This window comes from Budorcas taxicolor, chromosome 18 (genome assembly GCF_023091745.1).
Source record: "Budorcas taxicolor isolate Tak-1 chromosome 18, Takin1.1, whole genome shotgun sequence".
Classification (NCBI taxonomy): domain Eukaryota; kingdom Metazoa; phylum Chordata; class Mammalia; order Artiodactyla; family Bovidae; genus Budorcas; species Budorcas taxicolor.
Window position 1 is genome coordinate 54,579,007 of NC_068927.1, and position 23,893 is coordinate 54,602,899.

Consider the following 23,893-nt stretch of genomic DNA (forward strand, 5'->3'; position numbering starts at 1 on the left):
AAATGGAGGGAGGTGAAGGTTCCCTCTGCCTGTCTACTGCCCAGCCCAGAATCCAATGCTTTCCACCTTGTTCAGTCGCACCTCACTTTCCTCCTCCTACCCTATTCTATTTATAGATTATTTATTGTTTTCAATGAAATAAAACTTTGTTACCAGCAAGAGACAAGGCCAGCTGCTCTGGGCCCTCTTCCTCAGCTCTGTTCTTCGCAGACACCTCCCCAAACAGCTCCTCCAATCTGACCTTCAGGCCTGTCCCCCCCTCAGGGAGCATGGATCACAAAGCCAGAAACTCAAGGTGTGCTCTCTGTACTTTAGCTTTTCCTTGGGCAAGTTGTTGGAAGGTAACCCACACCCCCGGAAGGTTCTAGTTGTTTGTTTATTTTAATGGAAATGAAGGCATAACACGTCCTAGAAAAATAAAGATTTAGGATACAAACTAGACATAGGGGTCAGGGTTGCCCCAGTGGTCGGATATCTTTGGTCTGGGGCTGGACAAAGTACCGGGGGTTCTAGTCCAGGAGGTGCTAACCGAGGACCCCGGCCCACACCCCCCATACCTGAGGGCAGGAAGGGCCCAGCTGGGAGGGTCCATGAGTCTCTAGGCACAGGACTGCCCGTCCTCCACCCTGGATTCCCAGCAGTTCTGAGAACGCTGGACATCAGTGGAGCTATTAATAGTGTTTCAGGGAGTGATAGGGAGAGGGCTGGGGGTAGGGGCAGGGGAAATTCAGCCATTTGGCAGGGCTTTCAGCTCACAGCTAGTACCAGGTCGAGGGTGGGCAGAGCCCCCAAGTCAGGACCCCCAAATCTCCCCATGTAGACCAAGGAGAGGGCTGTAACAGAGGCAGCATCCTGTCTGAGGAGTGGACCTCCAGGGCACGGAGAGGTTGAGTACCCGGCCAGGGAGGGTGTAGTGTGTGTGGAAAGAAGGCAGCCGCTGTGTTTATGAGAGGGCCCCTCCTCCTGGCCTGGATTTCAAGCACCATTGTCAGGGGAGGCCTGGGGGCCGGCGGGTCACAGTTCCAAGGGCTCTTCCACAGGCACTGACTGTAGCTGCGTCAGGACCTTGGTCTCGGCTTCCAGCCCCTCGTCCACCTCACCCCCTGTGGTGGCCCCCAGGAGCAGCCCCTCGGGGTCAGGGTCCGGCAGCCTCAGCACGGTGTGGGGGGCCTGTGTTCCCAGCCCCTTCTCTTCCTCTAGCAGCCCCTCGGTGCCGGCGCTCAGTTCCAGCCCAGCTGGCCAGATGGGCACGGCTGCGGGCGATAGCAGCAGCCCCTCAGTCGGGGGCGCCGGGAAACCGGGCAGGAGGCCAGAGGAGTCTGGGGAGAAGGGCAGGCTTGGGGCGGGGGTGGCGGGGGTGGGGGGCGGCTGGGGTGGCTGCTGCACAGGAAGCGCGCCTAAGGCGTGGGCCTCCGGAAGAGCGGGGCTGGTGGCCACCGGGAGGGCTCCTTCAGGCACCGAGATGGCTGTGTCCGGCTTCAGGGGCAGGGCCAGGCTGGGGGCGGGCGGCAGAACCTGGGAGACCAGCATGCTGGTGGGGAAAGTGGCGGTGAGGATGATCTTGCCCTGCTGCACGGCCACACCTGTCACGATGGGGCTGCCAGACACGGAGTTGGCCAGCAGGAAGTTTCCTGTGGGGAGAGGGGGGAGCCGAGGCGCCCAGGTGAAGAGGAAGCTGCTGGAGGGTGGGCACGGGGATTAACCAGAGGCAGAAGGAGCCCCTTGAGGGTGAGGGTGAGGCCAAGTCTTCCTGGCCTGAGCCTCAGGAGGGTCTGGGACCTGCCAAGGAAGAGCTCCCCTCCCCCCACTGCAGTCCCAGGAAGCCCACCAACAACACTCCCCTCTCCCAAACAAGTGCACCCCCCACCCAGCCACCAGAAGGGGTTACCTGGGGTAGTGGCCGAAGGCAGCTGCAGCGCAGTCACGCCCACGCCGGAGTTTATCAAGTGCACATTGGCAGGGCCCGAGGCGCCAGCCACCTTCACTGGGCTGCCTGGCCCAGCTGCCAGCAGCTGCAACGGCCCCACGGCCTGGGGCAGGGTCACCACCTGTGAGGTGGGCACCACCTGGGGCAGGTTCAACAGTGGGGAGGTGGGACCCAGGCCGGCAGGGTAGCCAGGGGGTGGGGAAAGCGGCACCACTTGGGGAGCAGCCATGGAAGTCACTGGTCCTGGGGGCAGTGGAAAGGTAGCTGCCGTAGGGGGGCCAGGCACCACCTGGGGCAGAGGCGTCGGGACCTCCTCTCCAGGGGGCCCTGAAGCAGTCACCTGAGCCCCCTTGGTCTCCGGGGCTTCAGGCTGAGCCTCCTCCAGTCGAACCTCTCCAGTCTGAGGGTCCAGGACCAGGGAGGTCTTGCCCTCGCTGGGCCCTTGGGGGCTGGGCTGTGGAGCAGGGGCACCCCCAGTGAGCAGCAGGGGGCCCAGGCCGGAGGCCTCGCCCAGGGCCAGGCTGTTGATGATGACGGGGCTCCCATTGAGGAGCACTGCTGGAGAGCTGCCGGCTGCCAGGAAGCTCCCATTCACCAGGATGGAGGAGGAGGCAGGGCACGGTGCGGGAGGGGAGGCCCCGGCCAGGAATATGGAGCCTGGCGCTGGGCCCTCGGCAGCCGCCGGAGCCGCCCCCCTCTCCAGGTCTTCAGGACTGCGGCTGGACTCGTCCTCAGTAGTGGGGTTTCCATCAGACTCGCTGGCCAGAGAGAGGATTGTGAGTGGTGGACTCATGCTGTGTTTCCCCACGGGCCAGCCCCATTCCTGCCGGAAGCCAGAGGCAAGGTGCTCGGAGAAAGCACAAGCCGCCCACTGCCTCCCATGTCCCCCAGCCCAAAATTTTGTGGGCAATTTCAGGGAGTTAATGAAACCTCCTCTCTGAGACCCAAGGGAGGAGTCTCTGTAAGCCTGGTCCTGATACCACTGCCCAAAGGTTCAAGCTGAACGGTGAGGGTGGGAGGGGGCCCTCCTCTCCCAACTCCTCGGCTTTAGGGTCGGAGAGGCTGAGCAACTGGGCTGCCCGAAGTCTCCAGAGTCTGCCTGAAAACGCCGAGTGGCTTTGGAGACACTAAGGAGGGAGTCGCCAGCTCAGTTCCCGGTGCCCAACCCCCCTTCCCCTCCCCCCGGGCGTCGGAGAAGGAGCGAGAGGCCGGCGCGCAGGGTGGGAGGGGAAGGGCTTGGGTTACAGGGAAACCGGAGCTGGGGAAGGTTCACGTTTCACAACAAAGACAGACGACGGACCACGCTGTCTGGGCCCTGGGGGGGGCAGGAGAGACGATGAGACAGCCGCGGTCAGGGAGGTACTGGCTGCGAAGGGGTCTGAAGAAGCCCCTACGCCCAGGAGCGAGGACAAAGGCCTCTCCTTTCCCGCAGCCCCTTTTTCTCACTGCCGCCCCCAAGCCTAGCCGCGGGCGCGGATGGGATCTGAGACGGAGCCTTGAGTGGAATAGAGGCAGGCGGTCTCCCCAGCCTCCGCGAGAGGAGTAGCGGTGTTAGGGTGGAGGGCAGGGCGAGTGCCTAGTTAATCCACGCGGATTCCTCGCACTCGGCCGGCGCCTGAGGGTGTGAGCTGGGGAGGGGGGGCGGTGTCCGAGGACAACGGGTCTGGGAGAGCGGGGTACGACCCCGGGAAAGCCGGACTGGCGCCGCCCCGGGCCCCTCACCTCTTGCAGGGCGCGCCGCCGCCGCCCCCGGTCCGGTCGCGCTGTCGTCGGTTCTTGAACCAGTTGCTGACTTGCGTGAGCGAGAGGCCGGTGAGCGTGGCCAAGCGGCGCTTCTCGTCCGGCGTGGGGTAGCGGTTGCCGCGATAGCAGGCCTTCAGCGCGGCGCGGGAGCGCTCCTTGAAGCAGTAGACGGTCTCCTCGCCGTCCCAGATGGTCTTGGGCAGCGGGAATTTCTTGCGCAGACGGTACTTGTCCACTGCGCCCAACGCGCGGCCGCGGGCCCGCTCGGCCTCGTGGTAGCGCGCGCGCAGGTAGAGGTCCTGAAGGAAGGCGTGGTGGGCGGCGGGGAAGGGGCGGCTCTCGAGCAGCCGGTAGAGCTCGGCGTACTCGCCTCGCTGGAAGGCAACCAGGGCCCGAGCGCGCAGTACAGGATCGCTGCCACGTAGGCGCTCGGCCGGAGGCAGTGCGCCCAGGAAGCGGCTCAAGCGGCCGGCGTGGCCCGCCTGTAGCAGCGCCTCGCACACGCACGCCACCTGCTCCGGCGAGAAGCGGAGCCCCGTGGGCGGCTCGGCAGCGGCCTCGGGGGGCGACCCGGGGACGCCTGGGGATCCGGGGCCCTCCACTTTCACCGCCGTTTCGCCCGCCCCGGCCCCGGCCGCCGCCGCCGCCTCACCCTCGGCCGCCTGCAAAGTCTGCAGGAGCTGGCGCGCTTCCTCCTCCTCCTCTTCGGTCGCCGCCGCCGCTACCACTGCCTCCCCCCCGGCCGCCGGCCTCGCGCTCGGCTCCGCAGGCAAGGTAGCCATGTTTTGCAACTTTGGGAAGTTCCTCCCTCCTTCTCCTCCTCCCTCGGGCTTTCCCCAGCCCCCTCCCCCGCCCGTCTCCCCTCCCCACCCCACCCCCCACTTCGTGCTTCCCGATCTTCTCCCGCGTACCCGCGTCTCCCCTCCTCAATACCGATGCCAGGCCCAGCTCTCTACTAGGGTCTCTGTCCCAGTGTCTGTGTGTGTGCCCGTCCCCCTCTCTCTCTGTCCGTGATTCTCCCTTTGTTTTCCCTCCGCCTCAGGCCGCGCTTTTTGCCTCCCCCCGCGTGTGCCTCTGGTTCAGGGCCTCAGTTTCCCCATCGGGACAACGGAGAAGGTAACGGGCCGTCCTGGAGGGCTAAGGGCGCGAAGCCACCTCTGCCCCGAGACTAAGCTTCTGCACGCCGCCGTCTCCAGGGTCCTCCGGAGGCCCCCCTCACTCCCCATCTCGGCCCACGCTCCACCCCTCGGAATTCCCGGCTCCGCAGGGGGGCGGGTCTGGTTGGGAGAAGGGGCGGGGGAAACGGGCTGGAAAGTTTGCAGCAACTTTTCTCGAGCTCAAGTCTCAGGAACGGATGAGCGTGGCCCGCGCAGGCGCAGTGGTACGAGGACGGCTGCGCTAGCAGCCAGTCCAGCCCGCCTCTTCAACGATGTCGAATGGCACAGCTGGGCCACAGCTGGACAGTGGGCGGTGCCTCCGAGGGGCCCGCTCGTCTTCTCCTATTGGCCGGGTGCCTAGGCCACGCCCCTCAGCCCTACCCCCACCCGATACGTCTGCTTCGCCTCCCGCTAGCTTCCTGCCAGGCCATTGGCCGCCTCCGCTCGCCTTCCGATTGGCCCGCTGAGCAGCCTCTTGCCCTCGACTCAAGCTGCAGACCCCAAGGAATTTCAGAATTTGGGGCAGACGGAAGGGCTTTTTATTCGCGAGGATCGGGGGTGGGGGTCCTAGGTGGGGAAAGACAATAAATATCGAGGAATGTCGGGGTCTCAGTGCATCCAAAACGTGGATTAGGGTGCTGGGGTCCTGGAGCCTGTCAGCGGGTCAGAGGAAAGGTCAATAAATACCCAAACTGCCGAGGCGGACGGAGCCGGCGGGCTCCGTGAGCAGGGCACGTGAGGAGGGCGCGAGAATCCCGGAAAAAGCAGGGCTGTCAGAAACAAAGATTCCCAAGAAAGCAGGCGGAGCTCGCGCTAGACTTTCGCTGCGGAAAGAGAGCCTTCCTGAGGGGGCGGGGCCTCATGCACAAGGAGGATTTGTGGTTTGCGAGCCGATGTGGGTGGGGGTGCCTGGAGGGTGAGAAACAGATGAGCCCTGGCCCTGCTGCCTTCTCTAGGTCGCAGCTTGCCCATCCAGATCGGGGGCCTCAGCTAGGCAGGCGGAAGAGGTCTGCGATCCCCCCAGCAGCAGTAGCAGCAGCATTCCCCGCTACAAGCCTCCCTGGAGCTGCTGCCCCGGCTCCTCCCTCCCCGGCCGCCAGGGGGCGGGCCCGGATCACGGGGCTGAAGCTGGGGCGGAGACCCACGCTTGGAGTGTGGTGAACTGGAAGGCGATGGGAGGGGCTTCTGGGCCCTGCCTCGGTCACCCAACCCTCCAGCGGAGCCCGAGTGTAGGAAAGGCTCGGGTTCTAGGGTTCAGGCGGAGAAGGCGGCTCCCGGGCGGGGTCAGACTGCGGCGAGATGGCCGGCGCAGGCCACCAACCCAATGCAGCCCAGGGCGGCGGCAACAGCCAGAGCAGCGGCGAACAGGAGCAAGGAACGCGCCTCCGATAGGTCAGGCCTAGGGACCTGCAGGGAGAGAGCGAGGGTCAGCACCCAGCGACACGAGCCTCTGATTGGCTCCCGGGACTTGCCCCGCCTACGCCTAAGGGGGTCCACAACCCTGGCACCCGCCCCGCCCCCCTCACAGGGCGGGTAGCTCTGGTTGGCCGGCTCGCAAACCTAAGTCTTGTCCGAACTCATTATTGGCTGCTTCCTAGAGACCTGTGTTGATTGGCTGCCCGAGTAATCCTCCCTCCCCACCGCTGGCCTAGCCCCGCAGAGGCGCTGCTAAGCAGAGGCGACTTCGGGTACGTGGAGCTGGGCGGGGGCGCGCGGCGGGCGGGCGTGAGCAGCCGGACGTACCCTGGCAGGGAGCAGCAGGTGGCGGCGGTGCATGGGGCCTGGCCCCACCAGCGGGCATTGGCCCAGAGCCACGGCCGGGGGGCCATCTAGCTGGAGAGAGAAGGGACAGGTGACCCGATCTGAGCCCAGCTCGGCCCGGCCGCCCTCGGCGGGGGGCGAGAGACAGCGAGGGGAGTCGAGGTCGGAGAGGTTATCTAGGGAGACCCTGAATGCGATATCCCGAATGGGGATATGGTGAAAAACCTAAACGAGGGAGATCTGGTCGATGTGGGGTGAATGGAGAATATCTACTGACTGCAACCACATAGAGAGGGGGCCCTAAATCTGGACGGGGGTACGGGGTGACAGAGACAGGGGCAGCAAAGAGGGGCAGCAGGCTTGTCGCAGGGGAAAAAGAGGGGTCTTACATGGGAAGGTGGATCCGTAGCCCGGGGACTGGGGACCCCCGTGACAGCTGGAAGGAGAAGAGAGAGGCGTAGGGCGCGTGGAGGGACGAGGAGGGCGGTGGCGCGGCGTGCCCCAGCCTGGCCCCTCGCCCTCCCCCAGGTGTGTACACCTGCAGCGGGCCCACCTCCCCCGGGCACCTCAGGGAAGGGGGCAGGTGAGGGACTCGCCTGCAGCTCCCCCGGCCTGAAGCAACTCCATCCTCTCCTGCAGCTGCCGGACGTGCGCCTCCAGGTCGCGGTTCCGAGCCTGGGCCTCGCGGAGTTGACTGCGGGGAGGTGAGGACCGTGAGCCCTTGAGGCTCTGACTTGAGAGGCTGCTAAAGATGGTGACTGCCCCAGGGCCCCGACCCCGACCTGGCGAAGTTCTGGTTGGCCTTATGGATGGCCGCTAGCTCCTGGCTCAGGCTCTGCCGGGTCAGCACCTCCTCCTCCAGGGCCTCCTGGAGCTCCCGCAGCGTCACCTCCGGCTCTGCCACCGCCTCCTGAATGGTCTCCGGAACTGCTGCTTCAGCCTGGGTATGGAAACGGGGCTTAGGGCGGCCTGAGGCCTGGGAAGCATTCAAGGCAGGACTGGGATCCTCCCTCGACCTCTATTCCTGCACCCCCTAGATCCTTCTGAAATCTCCACAGCTCCACAATGATCCAGACAACCTCCTTTGGAGGGCTAATGCCAGCCCAGTCCTACTCATCTACTCATCTCCAGCCTTTACTCTGTTCTCCTCCCATCCACCATCCACACCAAAACCAAAGTGATGTTCCTAGAACACTGCTCAGTTTGACCAGGTCCCTCCTCTGCTCAGATTTTCTCCAGCCCCTCAGAGCCCTCAGGAGGAGGCACACCACACTGAAAGGCCCTGTCTGGTGTGCCTGGGCTGGCCTCAGCCACCCCACTCCTCATTCTTCACGGTCCTTTCTCCTGGAACAGTGCAGCCATACTACCCTCCTTTCACATTTAAGAGCAAATCAGCTGGTTCCCACCTCAGAGCCCTTACTCTTAAGGTTCTCTTTGCTTTTCCTCCCATGGGTGGTCCTCCTCCTTCTCCGGGGCTTCCCCTCCCTTGAGAGTCCCCCTCCATGCATTAGAAATTAGAACTCAGTGACCTGTTGTGAGGGTCACGTCTGACCGAAGTAGCCTTGTCTCTACTTGGTCTTCCATCCCTTTCCATGGAGGAAGTTCCTAGGAGGTCCAGCACTCCATGGCACACGGTATCCCTGAAGGCCTCCCCTTCTCGTCCCTCACTGACTCTCCTCCAGGGACTCACCGTTTCCTCTGGTGGGGGCACTGTGGGTTCCAGGCTGGGCTCTTGCAATGGCTCAGGCAATGGCTCGGCCTCCAGTTCCATGGGCGTGGAGCCCAGGATCTCATCATCCCTGGGGAGAGGAGGCGGCCGAGGGGAGGATAAACTGGCCTCACCCCAGAGGCTGCTAATCCCCTGGGTTTAGAGCTAGGACACCTTAGCCTGTGCCCTGGGGCAGCCAGACCTGAAGTCTCCGAGGTTTAAGGAGGGAGAGAGGCAGAGTGAAGGGGACAAATTGCCAGGCTGGGGTGAGGGGAAGGGAACAGGTCCTCCTCTTGTTAGGAAAAGGCCAGCCCCTGGCATGGCCTCAGGCCCCTGGAAGCTGAGCTTCCCTTCTTTGGGAACCTGGAGTCAAGACACCCATGTTCTAAGATCTTCCCTTCCCCTCCGTCTCCATGTCCCCTTCTCAGGCCCCTCTCCTTAGGGACTATGGAAGTGAGGGGCACACTGCATGCCTCTGGCAACCTCCAAAGAGGTTGTGTTCAGATTGGGTGTGGGATCCCAAGACTGACAGTAGAGAGCAGCCTACCCCCTCAGACCCAGGTGCTGGGAGGAAGACAGATCCTCCCAAGGAATATGAAATTGCAATAAAAGTGATGTTCCCTCCAACCCAGCAGTCCCTCTTACGGAACTGGGCCTCAAGGACCCAATGACCCTGGACAAGGATAAAGACCTTTGCCAAGACCAATTTATGGCTGTTCATCCAGCTTAGGTCAGGACAGAGAGGCTGGTTGACTAAGTCCTGCCAGTCCAGTGGACAGAGCACTCCCCAGCAGGTCAGGATTGTGTGGTAGTTTGTTCATGATAAGAAATGGCATTTGCAGTACATTGTCCAATAACAGAACGGGTTAGAATACAGCATGTTCCCACAGTTGTTAAGGAGGTGTGCGTGTGTGAGCCAGGGACCGCCGATGCTGGCGGGCTTCGTATTTTCTGATATACTTGTGATAGGCAAATATATTATTTGCAGAATCAATGTTTTAAAAAGGCTTTGTGGTTATGTAATTCAATGAGTCTGTGTTCTTTTAAGACTGACTTAACAATTCTAAACTCCTAATTTTCTAAGACTGTGAGGTCCTATGACTGTACACTAGACATGGAAAAGTGGAAAGTGAGAAGATTCTGCAAGGCCAAGTCTGTGACTCAGGTTTTACAGCTGAATCTAAATTTCAGAGTTCTCATGGTCTGAGAGTTTAAGGTTGCAACTCTGGACTCCTAAAAGTCCTTACTTCCCAAGATGATAAGGTTCCAAGACTGACCCTGCAAGTCTCCTGGGCGCCATCAGGGCAGCATGTGATAACCTGGAGTAGTCCCCCAGGGCCTCTTGGGGGGGCCTTTCCGCTCCCCCCCATCCACTCCTCTCCGACTGCAAAGAGGCCATGCTTACCTGAGGGCCATGCAGGAGTAGGAGTAGCCCACGAAAGGCAGATGGACGCCCAGCGGCATGCCTTCCTGCATGTCTGACAGCGTCTCCTAGGCGAGAGAAACACAGATGTGAGGTGAGCAGCAGCTGTCAGGGCTGGCCCCTCACCCATTCCCAGTGTTGGCTTAAGTTCCCACCACCCCCGACCCCAGCCCTGTGTCTATCTAAAGTGGACTCCACATCATTTCATTGCATCCTGCTGCTTCCTTCAGGGCACTTGCCACAGTAAAGGTATATCTTCTCCTGACTGTAAGTAGAGGAGGGCAGGGACCTGGTCCATGAGTGTCCCCAGCAGTGCCCAGCACAAGGGCAGTCAGACAGAGCAAGCCTGGGGGAGCTTGTACCAACAGCTGAGGGAGAGAAGGCCTAAGAAAGGGAGGGAGGTTCCTCTATGGTACTTTCTCACCTCTCATCCTTCCAGGTCACGTAGCCCCCTCCTCCAGGAAGCCCTCCAGGACCTTTCATGCTGCATCAGGAGGCGTGCCCCCTGCACCTCCCCGCCCGTCTCAGCCCTAATCTCTCTGGGGCGTCACTGTCAGGGACAAGTCTGGGTCTCCCACTGGACTGTGAGTCTAGGTCACTGCTGGCTTCCTAGTACTCAGCCCCCACAGAGCAGGGGTTCTCGGGAAGCAGTGATTTCAGGACCCCAGGAGGAGGGTACTCTCCTAACCTCAGTGTTATGGCGGAGGTATGAGGGGTACCTTCTGCAGAGCTGGGGTCGCAGGTACCTACCCCGCCCCCGCTCACCATGGCAGTGAGCCCGTCCTCCACCATATCGAAGTTGCACGTGTCCGTGGCACCCTCGAAATCTGGCGTGAAAGGGGGAACGCTGTCTCGGAGGTTGTCCCATTCAAGGCCAAAGAAGAAAGGATGCTTCCGGAAATCTCCTGCTCCGTTCCGGCCCAGGCGCACCTCCGGAGGACACAGCAGCTGCTGGATGAGGTCTCGAGCCTCCTCGGGGACTCCTGTGTCGGCCAGCGGGAGAGAGAGGTGCTCCTGCTCGGAAGGGGCGGGGAAGAGGGACTGTTATCTGGGAGCCTTCCCGGAGAGGTCACGGGCTCCCCAGGCGGTGCTCACCCTGTAATGCACGATCTTGCCGTAGGTCTCGGCGGTGGAGTCGGCGTAGAAGGGCGTCTGCCCGTAGAACATTTCATAGGCGAACACGCCCAGCGCCCACCAGTCACACTCGGGCCCGTAGCTGCCAGTCCCCGGCCCGCCGCCCACCGCCTGCAGGATCTCGGGAGACAAGTAGTCCGGGGTGCCCACAGCCACCAGCGACCGTACCTGAGCCAAGAGGACCACAGCTGAGCTTGGCCCCGCCCCTCCTATCTCTGACTCCGCCTCCTCCTAACCTCGACCCTGCAGCTTAGTCCCTCCTTCTGCCTGTTCTAACACCGAGCCCCCACAAGGAGGTTTAGTCCTGGGTCTCCTCTTTCCCCTCCATATCTGGTCCTGCCCTCACGCTGGCTCGGCCTGCACACCTCAGGCCCTTCCCACGCCCTGCACACCTCAGGCCCTTCCCACGCCCTGCACCTCCGGTTCCGTTCTCCACCCCGACTCCACCCCTTATTGGTCGCCGGAGCTCCCCCAGGACCAACGCACGGCTCACCGTTCCATCCCCCCTCAACTTGAGGCAGGAGCCGAAGTCGGCCAAGCGGATGTGGCCGCAGCGGTCCAGCAGGATGTTGTCCGGCTTGATGTCCCTGCGCGGAGGGAAGAAGGAAGGGGAGGGGGATACGCGAGCCTCTCTCCCGTTGTCTCACCAGGCCCCCGCCCTCTTAAGGGTCACAGCTCTCTGATTCCCGCGCCCCTGCGCCCCGGCAGCGCCCACCTGTGCACGTAGCCCAGCCGGTGCACCGAGTCTATGGCCATGACAATCTCGGCCAGGTAGAAGCGCGCCATCTCGGCCGGGATCCGCTCCCCAAACTTGCTCAGCAGCGTTAGCAGGTCCCCGCCCACGTAGTACTCCATGACAAGGTACTGGGAGGGGGCGTGTTATGGGGGTCGGTACCTCGACTGGGCACCGATCTCTGACATCCCAGGACAAAGACTCCCAGAGACGCCCCATCCCTGGGCAGAGACCCCGCAGGCACAGCCACGAGAGATTTCCCAGGCCAAAACAGACACCCCCCACCCCCAATCCGCTTTCCTCTAGGATGTCACTAGACAGAAATTCACTCCCCACCAAGAAAGTCAGGGAGAAAGAGAACCCAAAGACCTTCCCCGATGTCCAGAGTATGGAGCCCACAGTCACCCGGCCTGGGGCTCACCAGGTAGTTCTCGTCCTGGAAGGCGAAGTGCAGCTGCGTGATCCAGCGCTGGTCCCCGTTCACCAACACATCCCTCTCTTCGCGGAAGCACGACACCTGCGGGACACCCGGAGCTGAAGGGGGCGAGGGAAGGGGGCGACGCAAGGGCGGATCCTCAGAACCCTACCCACACAGCCCGGCCCTCACCTCGCCTCTCTTCAGCATGTCCCACTTATTCATGATCTTCATAGCGTACACCTGGCCCGTCTGCTTCATCTTCACCACCGCCACCTGAAGGCCCAAACAGGGTAACGGGGCGGAGGTGGACGGGAGACTCCCCGACACGCGGGGATAGGACTCCGCCCCGTAACCCGGCCCAGACACGGCCCGGCCCCCACAAGCCACGCCCACTGGCCTCAAGCCCCGCCTTAGGCTCTAAACTCAGTCATTCATCACTTTCTCAGGCCCGTCTCAGAACTCCTACGTCCCCCGCCCACTGTAGGAAAAGGCAGGTTCCAGCCCCACTGAGCTGCCTCGGCTGCTCCAGGCTCACCTCGCTGAACGCCCCGCGTCCGATCACCTTCAAAATCTCGAAGTCATCCCTCTGCAGTCGGACCTCCTTAAGCCTCGCCGCGATGGGCTCCACTGGAGGCGTGCAGGGAACCAGAATCACAGGGACTGACATTGGAGGCAGTCCCGCCCTCGGTCCCCTGTCCTTGCCTCTCCCCTTAGGGCTGTTTGCCTCCGTCTTCACATAAACGTTTTGTAAGGTTTGGGGGGCCCTAAACTGCCCTCCTATGGAGAGAGGTGTGTTGTCTGCGAACCCCTTTCTGGGACAGAACATTAGGCCAGAGGGCTCTCCCGGGTGCAGGATGAACTGGTTGAGGTAACAAGTCTGCTGAAAGGAGTCTGTGATGAACAGAGAGAGAAGAAACAGGCCCAGTTCACAGAGCTCCTGGGGCGTCAGTCCCTACTCCCAGTGACCTGGCCCACCCCCAGGGCGCTCTCTCATTCAGTCTGTCTTGCGTTATGGCCCAGAGCCTGAAATTTAATCCAGCACCTTAGGCTCAGATACAGGTGGCTTGTGGCCCACACTTTGGGAAATCCCGAGTTTAGAGTTGGGGCCAGGAGAAGGAACGGGAGAGGGAGACGAAGCCAGCGTGGATCTATCTACAGCCTGGGCACCAGTGCTGCAGACGCGGTCAAATGCGTGCTGTGTTCTCAACTCCAGGAGGAGGTTTTACTATCACTCCTTATCTACAGATGGGGAACCAAGACCCAAGACAGGTGAAGTCCTCTGCCCAAGGTCCTAGAGCCAGCAATGTGGCAGGGGGCAGTTTGGGAGAAAGCGGGCAGAGGGTGGAGGCAGGAGACTGAGGCCGGAGGACAGGGAGGCCTGGAAGAAGCTGGGAGCCTCCGAGGCAGGAGGGAGAGGGAGATGGGTACAGCTAAGGATGAGAAAGATACTGTGGACTACGGACAGGGTTTGGGGTTCAGGGAGAGTGGGCCTGCCGGGAAGCAGCAGCCAGGGCCCAGGATGGGGGAGGGTGGAGAGAGCCAAGGCATTGAGCCCTTTTAAGGCAGCGGGAACCCAGGCCCCCTCCCCCGCCCCGGCAGCCTGGCAGGGGAGGGGCCGCAGGATGCTGCCCGGGCCACAAAAGGAGCGCTCCTTACAGGAGTGCTGATTCCTGTCCCCGCCTCAGGTCTCAGTTTATCCTGCAGCAAGGAGGCTGAGAGAGTTACTAAGGGCTGGGGAGAAGGTTCTCCCAGAGGCCAAGCGGTCAAGCACTTGGCCTCCACATTCCCGTCTGCAAAATGGGAAGGAGAGAAGCAGGGCCTGGGTCAGAAAGAGATGGACACGAGAGGGAGCAGAAAGCAGAGAGAGAGGACACAGGGACATCCAGGGCCCCAGGACCAGGAGCAGGCTACTGAGGGCCAGAATGGCAGATGTCAGAGAGACAGAAACCTGAGTGCCCCAGAGCCCCGGCCAGGAAGGGCTGAGGGCAGACAAGCAGGAGGCTGAGGCTAAACCATTTTCCCTGCGGACCTGTCTCCAGGGGAACAGTCAGCCAGAAGGGACTTTGGGGGGGTGGGGGCATGCAGCATGGAACCTGCAGAGAAAGTGGGCCCTCCCAGAAGACCCCTGGTTGTTCCTCCTCCAACCAGGGGGTGCTGGGTTATGCCTGTCTGCAGAGCTGGTTCTCCCTGGGGCCTGAGTCACCGCGCCCTCCCAGGGCCTGGGCACCTGTTGGGGCAGCTGGAGAGGCTGGCGCCGAACACCTGCCCGTCGGCCGCACCCCTGGCAGCTGCCCTGTTCTGTCTCTCCCGCTCCCCCTGCACTCTGGCAGGGTGGAGGGCCATGGAGCCCATTTTGGTGGTGGTGGTGAGGAGTTCCCCAAGAGACAGGGCTCCCCAGCAGGTCCCTAGGCCTAGACTCGGGGAGGGGGTACAGGGGGGGACCACAAAAGGCAGCGCCCAGCCCAGCTGACCACGGCTCCCAAGTCTTGGTTGAGTCATGGCTACCCGGGCCTCTGCTGACCCTGCTCTGCCCTACGCAGTGGAGCGAAGGGGGAGGCACACATCGCCCCAAGTACTGGGCTCCTGAATGGGAGGCTCACCCCATGTCCATCCTGCCCCCAGCAACCAGCCCAGACCCACCTCCTCCCTCTGCCCTGCCCCCATCCCCAAACCTGGGCCAGGGGTGGGGAGTTGGAGCGGGAGCCCCTGCAGAAAGGTGGGCACTCACCCCACTCCAAGAAGTCGGCCACATACTTGTCCTGGGCCAGGTCGGAGGCGCCCAGCTCCTGGTAGACGCCCAGGAGAAGGTCGAGCAGGGGCTCCAGCCCCAGGAAGCCGGGGTCCAGCACCAGCTGCTGGAGCCGCCTCAGCCGCACCTCGGCTGACATGTCGGGCAGGCAGCACCATGGCCCCCTCCCCGGGCCTGGGGCTCAGGGTCCTCCCGTCACGGGGCCTGAAGGGCCCTGTGGAGGCCCCGGCCGCATGTCTGCCTGTCCCTGGCTGTCCCCTGGGCCTCTCTGGCCACTTCTCTCCGCTGGCTGCGAGGGCCTCCTCCCTTTCTCCCCACCCCTCGGGCCAGCCCCCTCCAGCCTCCTGGCCTTAACCCCTCACAAGCCAGGGCCCCCCGACTCCCGCCTCCCCGGGCCCCTCAGAAAGCCTCAGCGTGAGGAGGGGGGCAGTGGAGAATCTCAACCCTCAAACTCTCCCCCTCCCCCACCGAAAAGACCTGGCACAGGTGTGACCGATGCCAGAGATGAGCCCTCCCATTCCCCGGAGGGGACCAATTGAGGTTCAGAGTGATTTGGCAACACCCCTCCCAAGCTGTGGAGCTGGGAGGGGAGAAAAAGGGGTGAGGCCTGGGAAGGGGGGGGGCGGGAGGCCAGGGCAGCTTTGCGGGTGACTCAGCCAAGGATTCAGACTTTGGGACGGTTTAAATTTAGCCCTCAGGCCCTCTGTTTTACACTGCCTTTTTTTTTTTTTTTGGCAGGAGGTGGGGAAGGGGCGGTGAGAGAAATGGGAACGGAGGCCCTCAGCAGCCAGGACCAGGGGTGACCCACTGGCCAAAGCCGGGGGAGCCAAAGGAGCCCCCAAAATAGCTCCCTGGACCCTGGCTGCACAGCCACATTCCTGCCCAGGCTAGGATTAGAAACAGAAACATTTCGGGGGGTGAAGGGCGGAGCGGGAAGACACTACTCCGTGTGGCTCCAGAGAGCCGCCAGGAGGGATTGTCGTCGTTCTTTCCAGTGCGGACAGTCCTCCCAGAGGAAACTGTTGTCTCTGGGTGGCCCTGGGTGCCGGGCCCCCTGGCAGAGCCGGCAGCCCAAGGCTTGTGCTGGCGGCAGGCCACTCGGGGGACCTCGCGGACTCCCTGGGGACCCGTCACTTCTGATTTGGACACTTTGAACAGGCAACTTTAAAAACGCCCACTGAAGACCTTGAAGGGGTCCTGGCAGCTCCCTTCCCTCTGAGAGTTTGGCGAGGGGGGGGGGTTGAGGGATCCTCCCCATCTGAAGGGCCCTGCCCCCAGGCGGCCAGAAACTGGCCCATCAGCTCTGTGCCCCCGGCACCGCCCTCCTCCAGTCTTTTTCCTGCCATTGAAAGGGGGTTTGGGGGGAGACTGGGCCTAGCTCTTGCTCTGCATAAAGTGGACTGATTCTAGGACTGCACTGAACACACACACACGCCCTCCACACCTCCGCGGAAGGGAACAGAGACGCGGTGAAAACGGGGAACTTTAGTATAAATAAGAGGTCCCAGGGGACAGGAAGGGCCCCCCAAGGGGCTTCCATAATTTAACACTCTTCAAAAGCACAAGGAACAGCAAGGGCAGGGCTGGGGCCAGAGGAGGGGTGGGCCGCCCCCTGCCCTGCGCACAGGACGGAGGGGCATACTGCAGAGCTGGGGCTCTTGTGGGGAGCAGTTTCTCCCCCAGGAGTGACCAGTCACATGCTGGGGACAGGGAGGCTAACACTGATGTCTCGGAGGAAGGGGTCATTGTACTTGGCAGTGGGTGGGGACGAGGTGGAGGCCACACAGGCCACTACATCCCCCCAGTGTCTGGACCAGTCTGAGGGACCATCTACCCCCAAATCTGTGCAGGGCGAGGGACCGGAGCAGTCCATCTGTCATGGTTAGTCTCGTTAATACGTTGATCTGTGAGTTCAGCGGGAAGGGTTACACTAGGAGGCTGGGGGTGTGGTGTGGGGGGACTCCGACATCCACGGCTTCACACCACTGTGCCGCTTGGGGAGTTGCCTGGCTGGGAGGAGATGCCCTGGGGAAGAGGAGAGGTGAGACAGGCAAGGGTTAGAGACCACCTGGGGTTCTCACCAGTCCCACGGGGAGGGAGCCAGGCTGCTGCTACCCTGGCCTTGCCCCTGAACCCACCCCAAACACCATCAGAGAGGCTGCTGCTCTGGGCTCAGGAACTTAAATATCGGCTAGCTTCCCAGTCCCAGCAAGTGGAACTTTTATACAATAATTAAAGTCCTCATTTGAGCCTGAGCAGAGAGGATGGGGAAGGGGTGGGGGAGAGGGAGGAGGGGGTAACTGGGGTCCCCTTCTGACTGGGGGGGGGGGGGAACCTGAGATTCTGGTGGGGAAGAACTTAGGGACAGTCCTACCTCTACCACTGACTTGCTGGGTGACCTGGGCCAACTTCCTTCCCCTGTCTGGGCCTCGGTCTCCTCGTCTGTGAACTAGGGAGATAGAGGGGTCTCTTTCAGGGCTCACCAGCTTCCCCAAATCTCGATGCCCCTGCCTCAGAGACTATGCTTTAAGTTCTAGGGATCCAGGAACCTACAACTCTAAAACTCTTCCAGGGAACCAAGGCACAGCCCTCCCATCTGGCCTCCTGGCCCACGAGCCCGAAGCCCAAGGAGACTCCTGACACCCCAGCTCCCAAGTCACACAGCACCAAGCCCCTACTTCACTCGCTGGGGCCTCTCTGAGCCCCCGAGCCAATCCAGGAGGTGGGCACATCCACCCGCCACCCATCTTCAGGCATCCCTGACCTCAGAGGTGAGAACGGATAGAAAGAGGCAGTGCCTCACTTGAGGTCACACAGGGAGCCAAAGTGCAAGCTGGAACCCCAAGCCTGGATCCCACAGCCCACGCCTCCGGCCATGGGCTTGCATCCCAGGAGTCTGACACCCAGGCTGGAAGCTGGGGCCCACAGGCTTAGTCTTGCCCATAGAGCTGGACCTGCAGCGTTAGAAACATCTCACCATTCCGGTAAGACCTGGCCATGCGGGGCCCACTGACTGCCCTTCAGACAGCTGGCCCCAGTCTCCACCACTCCCAGAGGCTTCTCCTACCTGACCTGCTGCTGATGTTGCCTGACAAGCATTCTAGAAGCCACTCTAAGACCTGGGGAGCCTTTTTCTGGGACAAGATTTCCATGGCTTCCCCAAACCCCAGGGGGCTGGAAGCTGTGCACTAACGAAGCCCTCTGCCAAGGCCCGCCTCCGCCTGGGTCCTGGTGGGCCGGCGAGGAGAGACTCACCGCCTTGCCCGGCCGGGCCCAGGTGCAGATGAGACCCTCCTGGCAGGCAGTGATGATGCAGTCCTCCAGGAAGAGGAGGACCGTGAGCCGCTCCTGGGCGATCTTCTTGCACACCAGCGGCTCCAGCAGCGGCACCTCGTGGATGCGCGGGCAAAGCGCGGTGCCCAGCACCTTGGCGGGGTCCAGCCGGCTTCGGGGGGCGGGACCGCTGGGCTTGTCCCCGCCGCCCCCGCCCCCACTGCCACCCCGGCTGATGTTGCCCAGACTGTGGTAGCGCTTGTGCTCTTTCTCGGCCCCGCGGTCCCGCCGCTCCTGCAACGTGAGCGTGGCGAAGCGGCCGATGCTGAAGGGCGTGCCGGGCTCTGCCGCCGTGCCCGGGCCGCCCGCCTTGCCGCTGCCCGCCGGGTGTGGAAGGCTGTTGGAGCGGGATAGTGAGCGGGGCAGGGGCCCGGGGCCCGGCTCGCCGCCCCTCGAGCCGCTGGCGGTAGGCGGCGTGGTGCCGGGCGTGCCGGGGAGGGTGCGCGTGCGGGCCAGGGGAGGGTGTGGGTAAAGCACGTCTTCGGTGAGGTCCCACAGGCAGAACTGCGTGTCCTGGCCGGCCGAGCCGAAGCGGTAGGTGATGGAGCCGGCCTTGGGCAGCGGGGACAGGGGGGCGCCCCCGCCGGAGCCTGTGCTCCCAGCCTCCGGCTCCTCCTCCTCCTCGCCACTCCGCTCCCCGTCGGCGCCCGCGGCCGCCGCCTCCTCCGCCCTCGTGGTGTAGGGGTCGAAGGCCACGGCGTTGACCCAGGACTTGTGGCCGTGGCCCCGGGCCACCACGCGGCCCTCGGCGAAGGACCACACGGTGACCAGGTCGTCTTCACCCCCTGTCACAACGTAGCGCCCATCGGGGCTCCAGCACACGCAGAGCAGGCCCCCAAAGTAGCTCTTCATGAGCCCCCGCAGGAGCATGGAGTCGAAGTGGAAGACGCGCAGGCAGCCATCCTGGCTGACGCAGGCCAGGTGCCGGCCGTCGGGGGAGAAGGCGAACTCGTTGAGGGGCCCCTCGCCCACCGCCCACTTGGCCAGCGGGTTGCGGGGCGCCTTGCTCTTGGCGGCGTAGACGGCAAAGCCCTCGCCCTGCTTCAGCAGGCTATACTGGGGCGGCGCCGAGGCGCACGGGTGGGCGACGTTGTACAGGTACAGGTGGCCGCTGGCGTGGGACGCCAGGAACAGGCTCTCTGACTCGGGCAGCCACTTCAGATACGTCACCTTGGTCTTGTCGATGAGCCGCTACCAGGGGAGAGAGCGCGGTTGGGAGAAGGCCACCCTCCCCTGGCCCACCTCCCCCTGAGCCTGGTTCCCGGCAGAAAGTCATCATCCCTAGCCTGGGTCTCCTGGGAGAGGAGGGGCTGAGGGAAAAGGACAGACACCAGCACGGGAAGGCAGGGGGAGAAAGGCTGTGTGAGGGGCGCTGTAGAGTCTCAATGTCCCTTCTTCGGCAGGAGGGCAGTCCTGCATTCCAGAGCAACGTCTTGTCTAAGCCCCTCTACCATCTTTACCGTGTCGTGCTTAAGGCAAAAAATTGATTCACCGACTATCAGCTCCCCTGGGGGAAGGGACCTTTGCTTATTTGGTTCATTGTTCTGGCCCCACAGCGCAGAGCTACGCAGGTAGGAGCCCTGAAAAGTAGTTCCTGGACTCATCAATGACAACCCCCATCCTATCCGCTGAGCATCTCTGGCTCCTTTTTGTCCTCAGCACTCTCTTCCACACCTGCAAGAAATCCTGTGGGCTGGAGCTTCAAAATTCACCCAGAAATGGACCTGTTCTCATCTCCCTGCCACTGAATCCAACCACCCTGGTCTCAGCCCTCATCAGGCTTGTGATGGCCTAACCGGCCTCCCGGCCACCACTGCCCAGGTCTCTTCTCTACACCATTGCCAGAGAGATGCGATTAAAACCTAAGCCAGCAACCTAGCACTCTCTCCCACTGAACACACATGGCAGCCTTTATCAGGCAGGGCTCCAGAGAGAACCAAGTCTTAAAGCCCTTAGGCATCCAGTGCCTGTAACAAATTAACTTCTTTCCCAGGTATCTAAGTGGATTCCCATTCTGCATTCTCGGGGGAATTTAGAAATCAATCAAATCGTTTCTGCTTTCTATAACTCAGGTGAACCCGGGTGGCAAGCGTCCATGACCTTCCAGACCCTCCATCTCCTCTCCCTTCCGAGCTGTTTCTGAGAACTCCTCTATTACCCTCCCCCTCAACACTGCTCTGGCCACCCAGCCTTTCTGCTCTCCTGCTTTGGGCATCTGTGCTAGCTGTTCCCTCTATGCAGAACGTCCTTCTCCCCAGTAACTTCTCCTGCTTCCTTCAGGCCCTTTATTTCCCTGTCACCTTCCAGCGAGACCTTTCCTAACCTCACCAAGCACTCCCCATTCGCCTCCCCTGCTGGATTTTCATCCACAACTTGCTGACACACAGCATACTTAGGTAGTTGATAACTATCTGTCTCTGCCAGCGAGATGAAAGCTCCACAAACAGAGGGCCCTCTGTTTTGTTCACTGAGATATAATACTCCTAGTGCTTAGAGCAAAGTCTGGCAATGAACGAGAATGCTCAGTTAATATTTTGTGAATGGATAAACCAGTCCATTTTTAATCCATTCCCCGTTCAACTCACTTTCCTCTGCCATTCATGCTTTCTGTACATTTGGGACACCCTCTCTGAACACAGGAGAAAGAGAGGACAAGAGTAGTTCTGGACACAGATAAACTCTTCCGCTGACATTGCCCCTTACGCCAGGACTGAGCAATCTCCACATGTGATTTTACAACAGTCCTGTGAGGTAGGGACAGGAATCCCACTTTGCAGTGGAGGAAAACTGAGGCTCAGGAACAGGCACCTTCCCAAAGCCACACAGTGAGCAGATGATGTAGTCCAGAATTTGAAGAACAAGGGCTCTGGCTTCAAACAAATCCCAACCAGTGACCAGCCTCAGTTTTCTAATTTGCAGAATGGGTCTCACAATCCTAACCTATTGGTTGATGAAAATGCCAGGAGTAATGTGTCCAGCATAGAGCTAACACCGCACAGGGCCTGGGCACCAGAGGTGCACCTGTTATCGCTGGCTGTCATCAGAGTAACTGCTGTCACCCCCCCCAACGTATCTGTCAGTCCTCCCCCGTCTCTCCCCCATCCTGCCCCCACTCAGGCCGACACTGCTCCCCAGGCAGCTGCAGTCTCACACAAACAGCCTGCGGGTGGGTGGGGCGGGAAGGAGTTGTGAGCCATGGGGCCCCATAATCACCTCCTCGTTGAATAGTTTGCTGGTGTCCTTCTTGATGAGATCCAGGTACTGGACTTGGCCGGCTGAAAAGCCCACCAGCAGGGAGATGGTCTCCGTGGCAGCAGTGAACTGGTTGAAGTCATGGCAGGTGGGCTGAGTGCCCTTATAGATCCGCTTGTCAATTGGCTTGTTGAGGTCAATGGACTTGAGTGGTGGGAGAAAACGAGTTAATGGCTTCTACCACTGAGAGGAAGGAAGAGGGTGTTGAGGTTGGGGGGAAAACCACTAAGAGGAAGCAGGGCTAAACCCCTGAGGGAAGTGGGTAGGTGGATGGGTAAATGAGGAGGGAAGGGGAAACCACAGACAAGAAGGACGACCCAAAACACAAACAGAAGAGAGCGCCAGGCAGGAAGGTTCCCCTGCTGCCACCACATGAGACCACTAAGTGCCTCCTTCCCCAAGTTGGACGCCCCTCCCCACCCAACTTCAGGGACTCTTGCCTACAGTATCAGTGCAGGGTCCCCACAGTTCCTGAGCTTTTATACCTTTCTTGTCCTCCTCCATAATTTCAGCAACTCCCCTAGGTCTTAGCACCACAATATTCCAAGACCACCAAAACTCAGGATCACCCAATCCCCAGAATGCTAAAGCCCAATGTTCCAGGAGTCTCTTCACTCTGGAGTTCCTAAATCTCAGAATTCTCATCACACAGTTCAGGAACCCATTAAATCTCACAGTCCCCCCAAATTTTAGGTGCCTTCATCACCTCTGAGCTCTCAGGATCCCCAACACTTCCGGAGGCCACCATTTACTCCAAGGGTCTCACGTCCTCTAGGACCGACATCACTTTAGAGACACCTGTCATACCTGAGGATATCACCTCCATATTTCCCATCAGCTCCAAGATTCTCATTTCCTCCAGCACTGTCATTAATCTCCAGAACCCCAATTTTCTCTAGAGTCCCATTCACCTTCATGATCCCTATTACCTCTAAGCCCCAGTCACTTCTAGAATCCTCCTTATCTCTGGGCTCCCTAAGTTCCCCGGACAACCCCAGAACGCAATATCCCTGGGTATCACTTATGAGCCTCCAATTCCCAACACCTGCAAAATGCCTGCCAGCCAGAACCCTGGAGGACCCCACAACCATCTCGAATTCTCCATCACCTCCACAACAGTCACCATCCCAGAAGCCCCACGCATAACCTGGGGATCTCACGTGATCTCAAGGCCTCCCACCACCTCCAGGATGGTCAGCACTCAGGGGGCCTCCACTCACCTTTTAGAACCCTGCATCACCTCCAAGAACCCTTTCCCCCTAGAACTTGTATCACATCCAGGATGCTTGTCTCCGGGCCCTCTGTTATTCAGGTACCCTCCTGTCACTTGTGAATCACCTCAGGGGTCCCCATCCTCTCAGCCTGCACCCAGGGCCCCAAGGTGCAGGCCGCTCACCCGTTGGCTCCCACGGCGACAGCAGCCCGGGTAGAAATAGAGCTCGCGGCCCAAGTTGAAGCAGACGCGGTCTCCCCCGGCGCCCAGCCCCGCGGGCGTGGCTGGCGGCTCCCCGGCCCCGGCGCCGTCGGGCTCCCCGAGACGCACGAGGCTTAGGCGCACAGCAGGCAGCGCGGGCCCGGGACCGGGGCCTGCAGGCGGAGGGGACGGAGCGGGGCCCGCGGCGCCGGGGCCCGAGGCAGAGGCAGGGCCGGGCTGAGGCTGCGGCGGCTGGGGCGGCGCCGGGGTCTGGGCGGAAGCCGGACCCGATCTGCGGGCGGCGCCGTCGCCGGGGAGCAGCTTGTAGAAGCCCTCGCGGGTGCGGAACTGCGACTTGATTTCCGCACAATCCCCCATGGCGGCGCCGGGGCCAGAGCCGCCCTCCGAGCCGCCCGCCGCCATCTTGGGCGCCCCCCCAACCCCAGCCCCGGACCCCGCTGCTGCCGGACCGCCGCCCGCCGCCGGGCCCCCTGCCGGAAGCCGGGGTCCGCACCGGAAGAGGTGGGGTCGTCGCCCGGGCAACGCCTTTTCGATTGGCAACAGGGTAGGGAGGCGGGACGACCTCCAGCCGTCGCTCCGGTAACGGTTCCGGGTCTGAAGGCGGGGCTACAAGGTGGGCGCGGCCTTCGTGCCTGCGACCATCTAGTGGTTGGCTGTGGGGGCGGGGCCCTCAGGGAAAGAGGCGTGTCCATAAAAGAGCCATAGTCCCTAGCAACGGCACCCTGGGAACCGTTTGCCTAGCAACGGGAGTACCCTCAAGAGAAGGCCTCGTCCACAACTTGTCCTTCCCATGACGTCACAGAAATGACTTCAGGTGACCCTAATGTCTCCTGAAGACTCCCAACATACACCCTCCAATGTTTTCCACTTACATCGAAAGTCCCCGACTGGCCACAGCATCTCCAACCCTTCCTCCCCACCCTTGATGATCCTGCAAATTTCATTGATCTCCAACGTCTCCATAAAACTCCAGTGACTTCATCTGACCTAATACTGATTAATACTAACAGCAAAAAGACCCTGATGCTGGGAAAGACTGAAAGTAGGAGGAGAAGAGGACGACAGAGGATGAGATGGTTGGATGGCATCACCAACTCAATGGACATGAGTTTGAGTAAGC

At 61.5% G+C, this 23,893-nt stretch overlaps 3 protein-coding genes across 6 annotated transcripts; all 3 read right to left on the reverse strand.

The window, feature by feature from the left end:
* Window positions 1-435: 435 nt before the first annotated feature.
* On the reverse strand, window positions 436-4,469 carry SIX5 (SIX homeobox 5). The gene is made up of 3 exons (XM_052656942.1): window positions 3,650-4,469; window positions 1,889-2,685; window positions 436-1,631 (listed from the first exon to the last, which is right to left on the reverse strand). Exons 1-3 carry the CDS (start codon window positions 4,450-4,452, stop codon window positions 1,015-1,017), a joined length of 2,217 nt encoding a protein of 738 aa, XP_052512902.1. The 5' UTR covers window positions 4,453-4,469; the 3' UTR covers window positions 436-1,014.
* An 880-nt stretch (window positions 4,470-5,349) lies between these two features.
* Window positions 5,350-15,033, reverse strand: DMPK (DM1 protein kinase). Of its 4 annotated transcripts, none has more exons than XM_052656946.1 (15): window positions 14,733-15,033; window positions 12,540-12,631; window positions 12,194-12,277; window positions 12,008-12,103; window positions 11,569-11,717; window positions 11,347-11,440; window positions 10,815-11,021; window positions 10,485-10,733; window positions 9,702-9,787; window positions 8,279-8,387; window positions 7,371-7,528; window positions 7,185-7,282; window positions 6,978-7,024; window positions 6,571-6,656; window positions 5,350-6,234 (listed from the first exon to the last, which is right to left on the reverse strand). In XM_052656946.1, the coding sequence occupies exons 1-15, from the start codon at window positions 14,890-14,892 to the stop codon at window positions 6,075-6,077; spliced, it is 1,875 nt and encodes a 624-aa protein (XP_052512906.1). In that variant the 5' UTR covers window positions 14,893-15,033; the 3' UTR covers window positions 5,350-6,074. The 4 variants fall into 4 exon arrangements, with proteins under 4 accessions (XP_052512906.1, XP_052512908.1, XP_052512905.1 ...); XM_052656948.1 differs by having other exon boundaries at window positions 6,571-6,660; XM_052656945.1 differs by having other exon boundaries at window positions 10,470-10,733.
* Window positions 15,034-16,218: 1,185 nt separating this feature from the next.
* DMWD (DM1 locus, WD repeat containing) lies at window positions 16,219-23,179 on the reverse strand. The gene is made up of 5 exons (XM_052656944.1): window positions 22,735-23,179; window positions 21,300-21,482; window positions 18,009-19,277; window positions 17,128-17,202; window positions 16,219-16,778 (listed from the first exon to the last, which is right to left on the reverse strand). The coding sequence occupies exons 1-5, from the start codon at window positions 23,173-23,175 to the stop codon at window positions 16,731-16,733; spliced, it is 2,016 nt and encodes a 671-aa protein (XP_052512904.1). The 5' UTR covers window positions 23,176-23,179; the 3' UTR covers window positions 16,219-16,730.
* Between the last annotated feature and the right edge of the window lie 714 nt (window positions 23,180-23,893).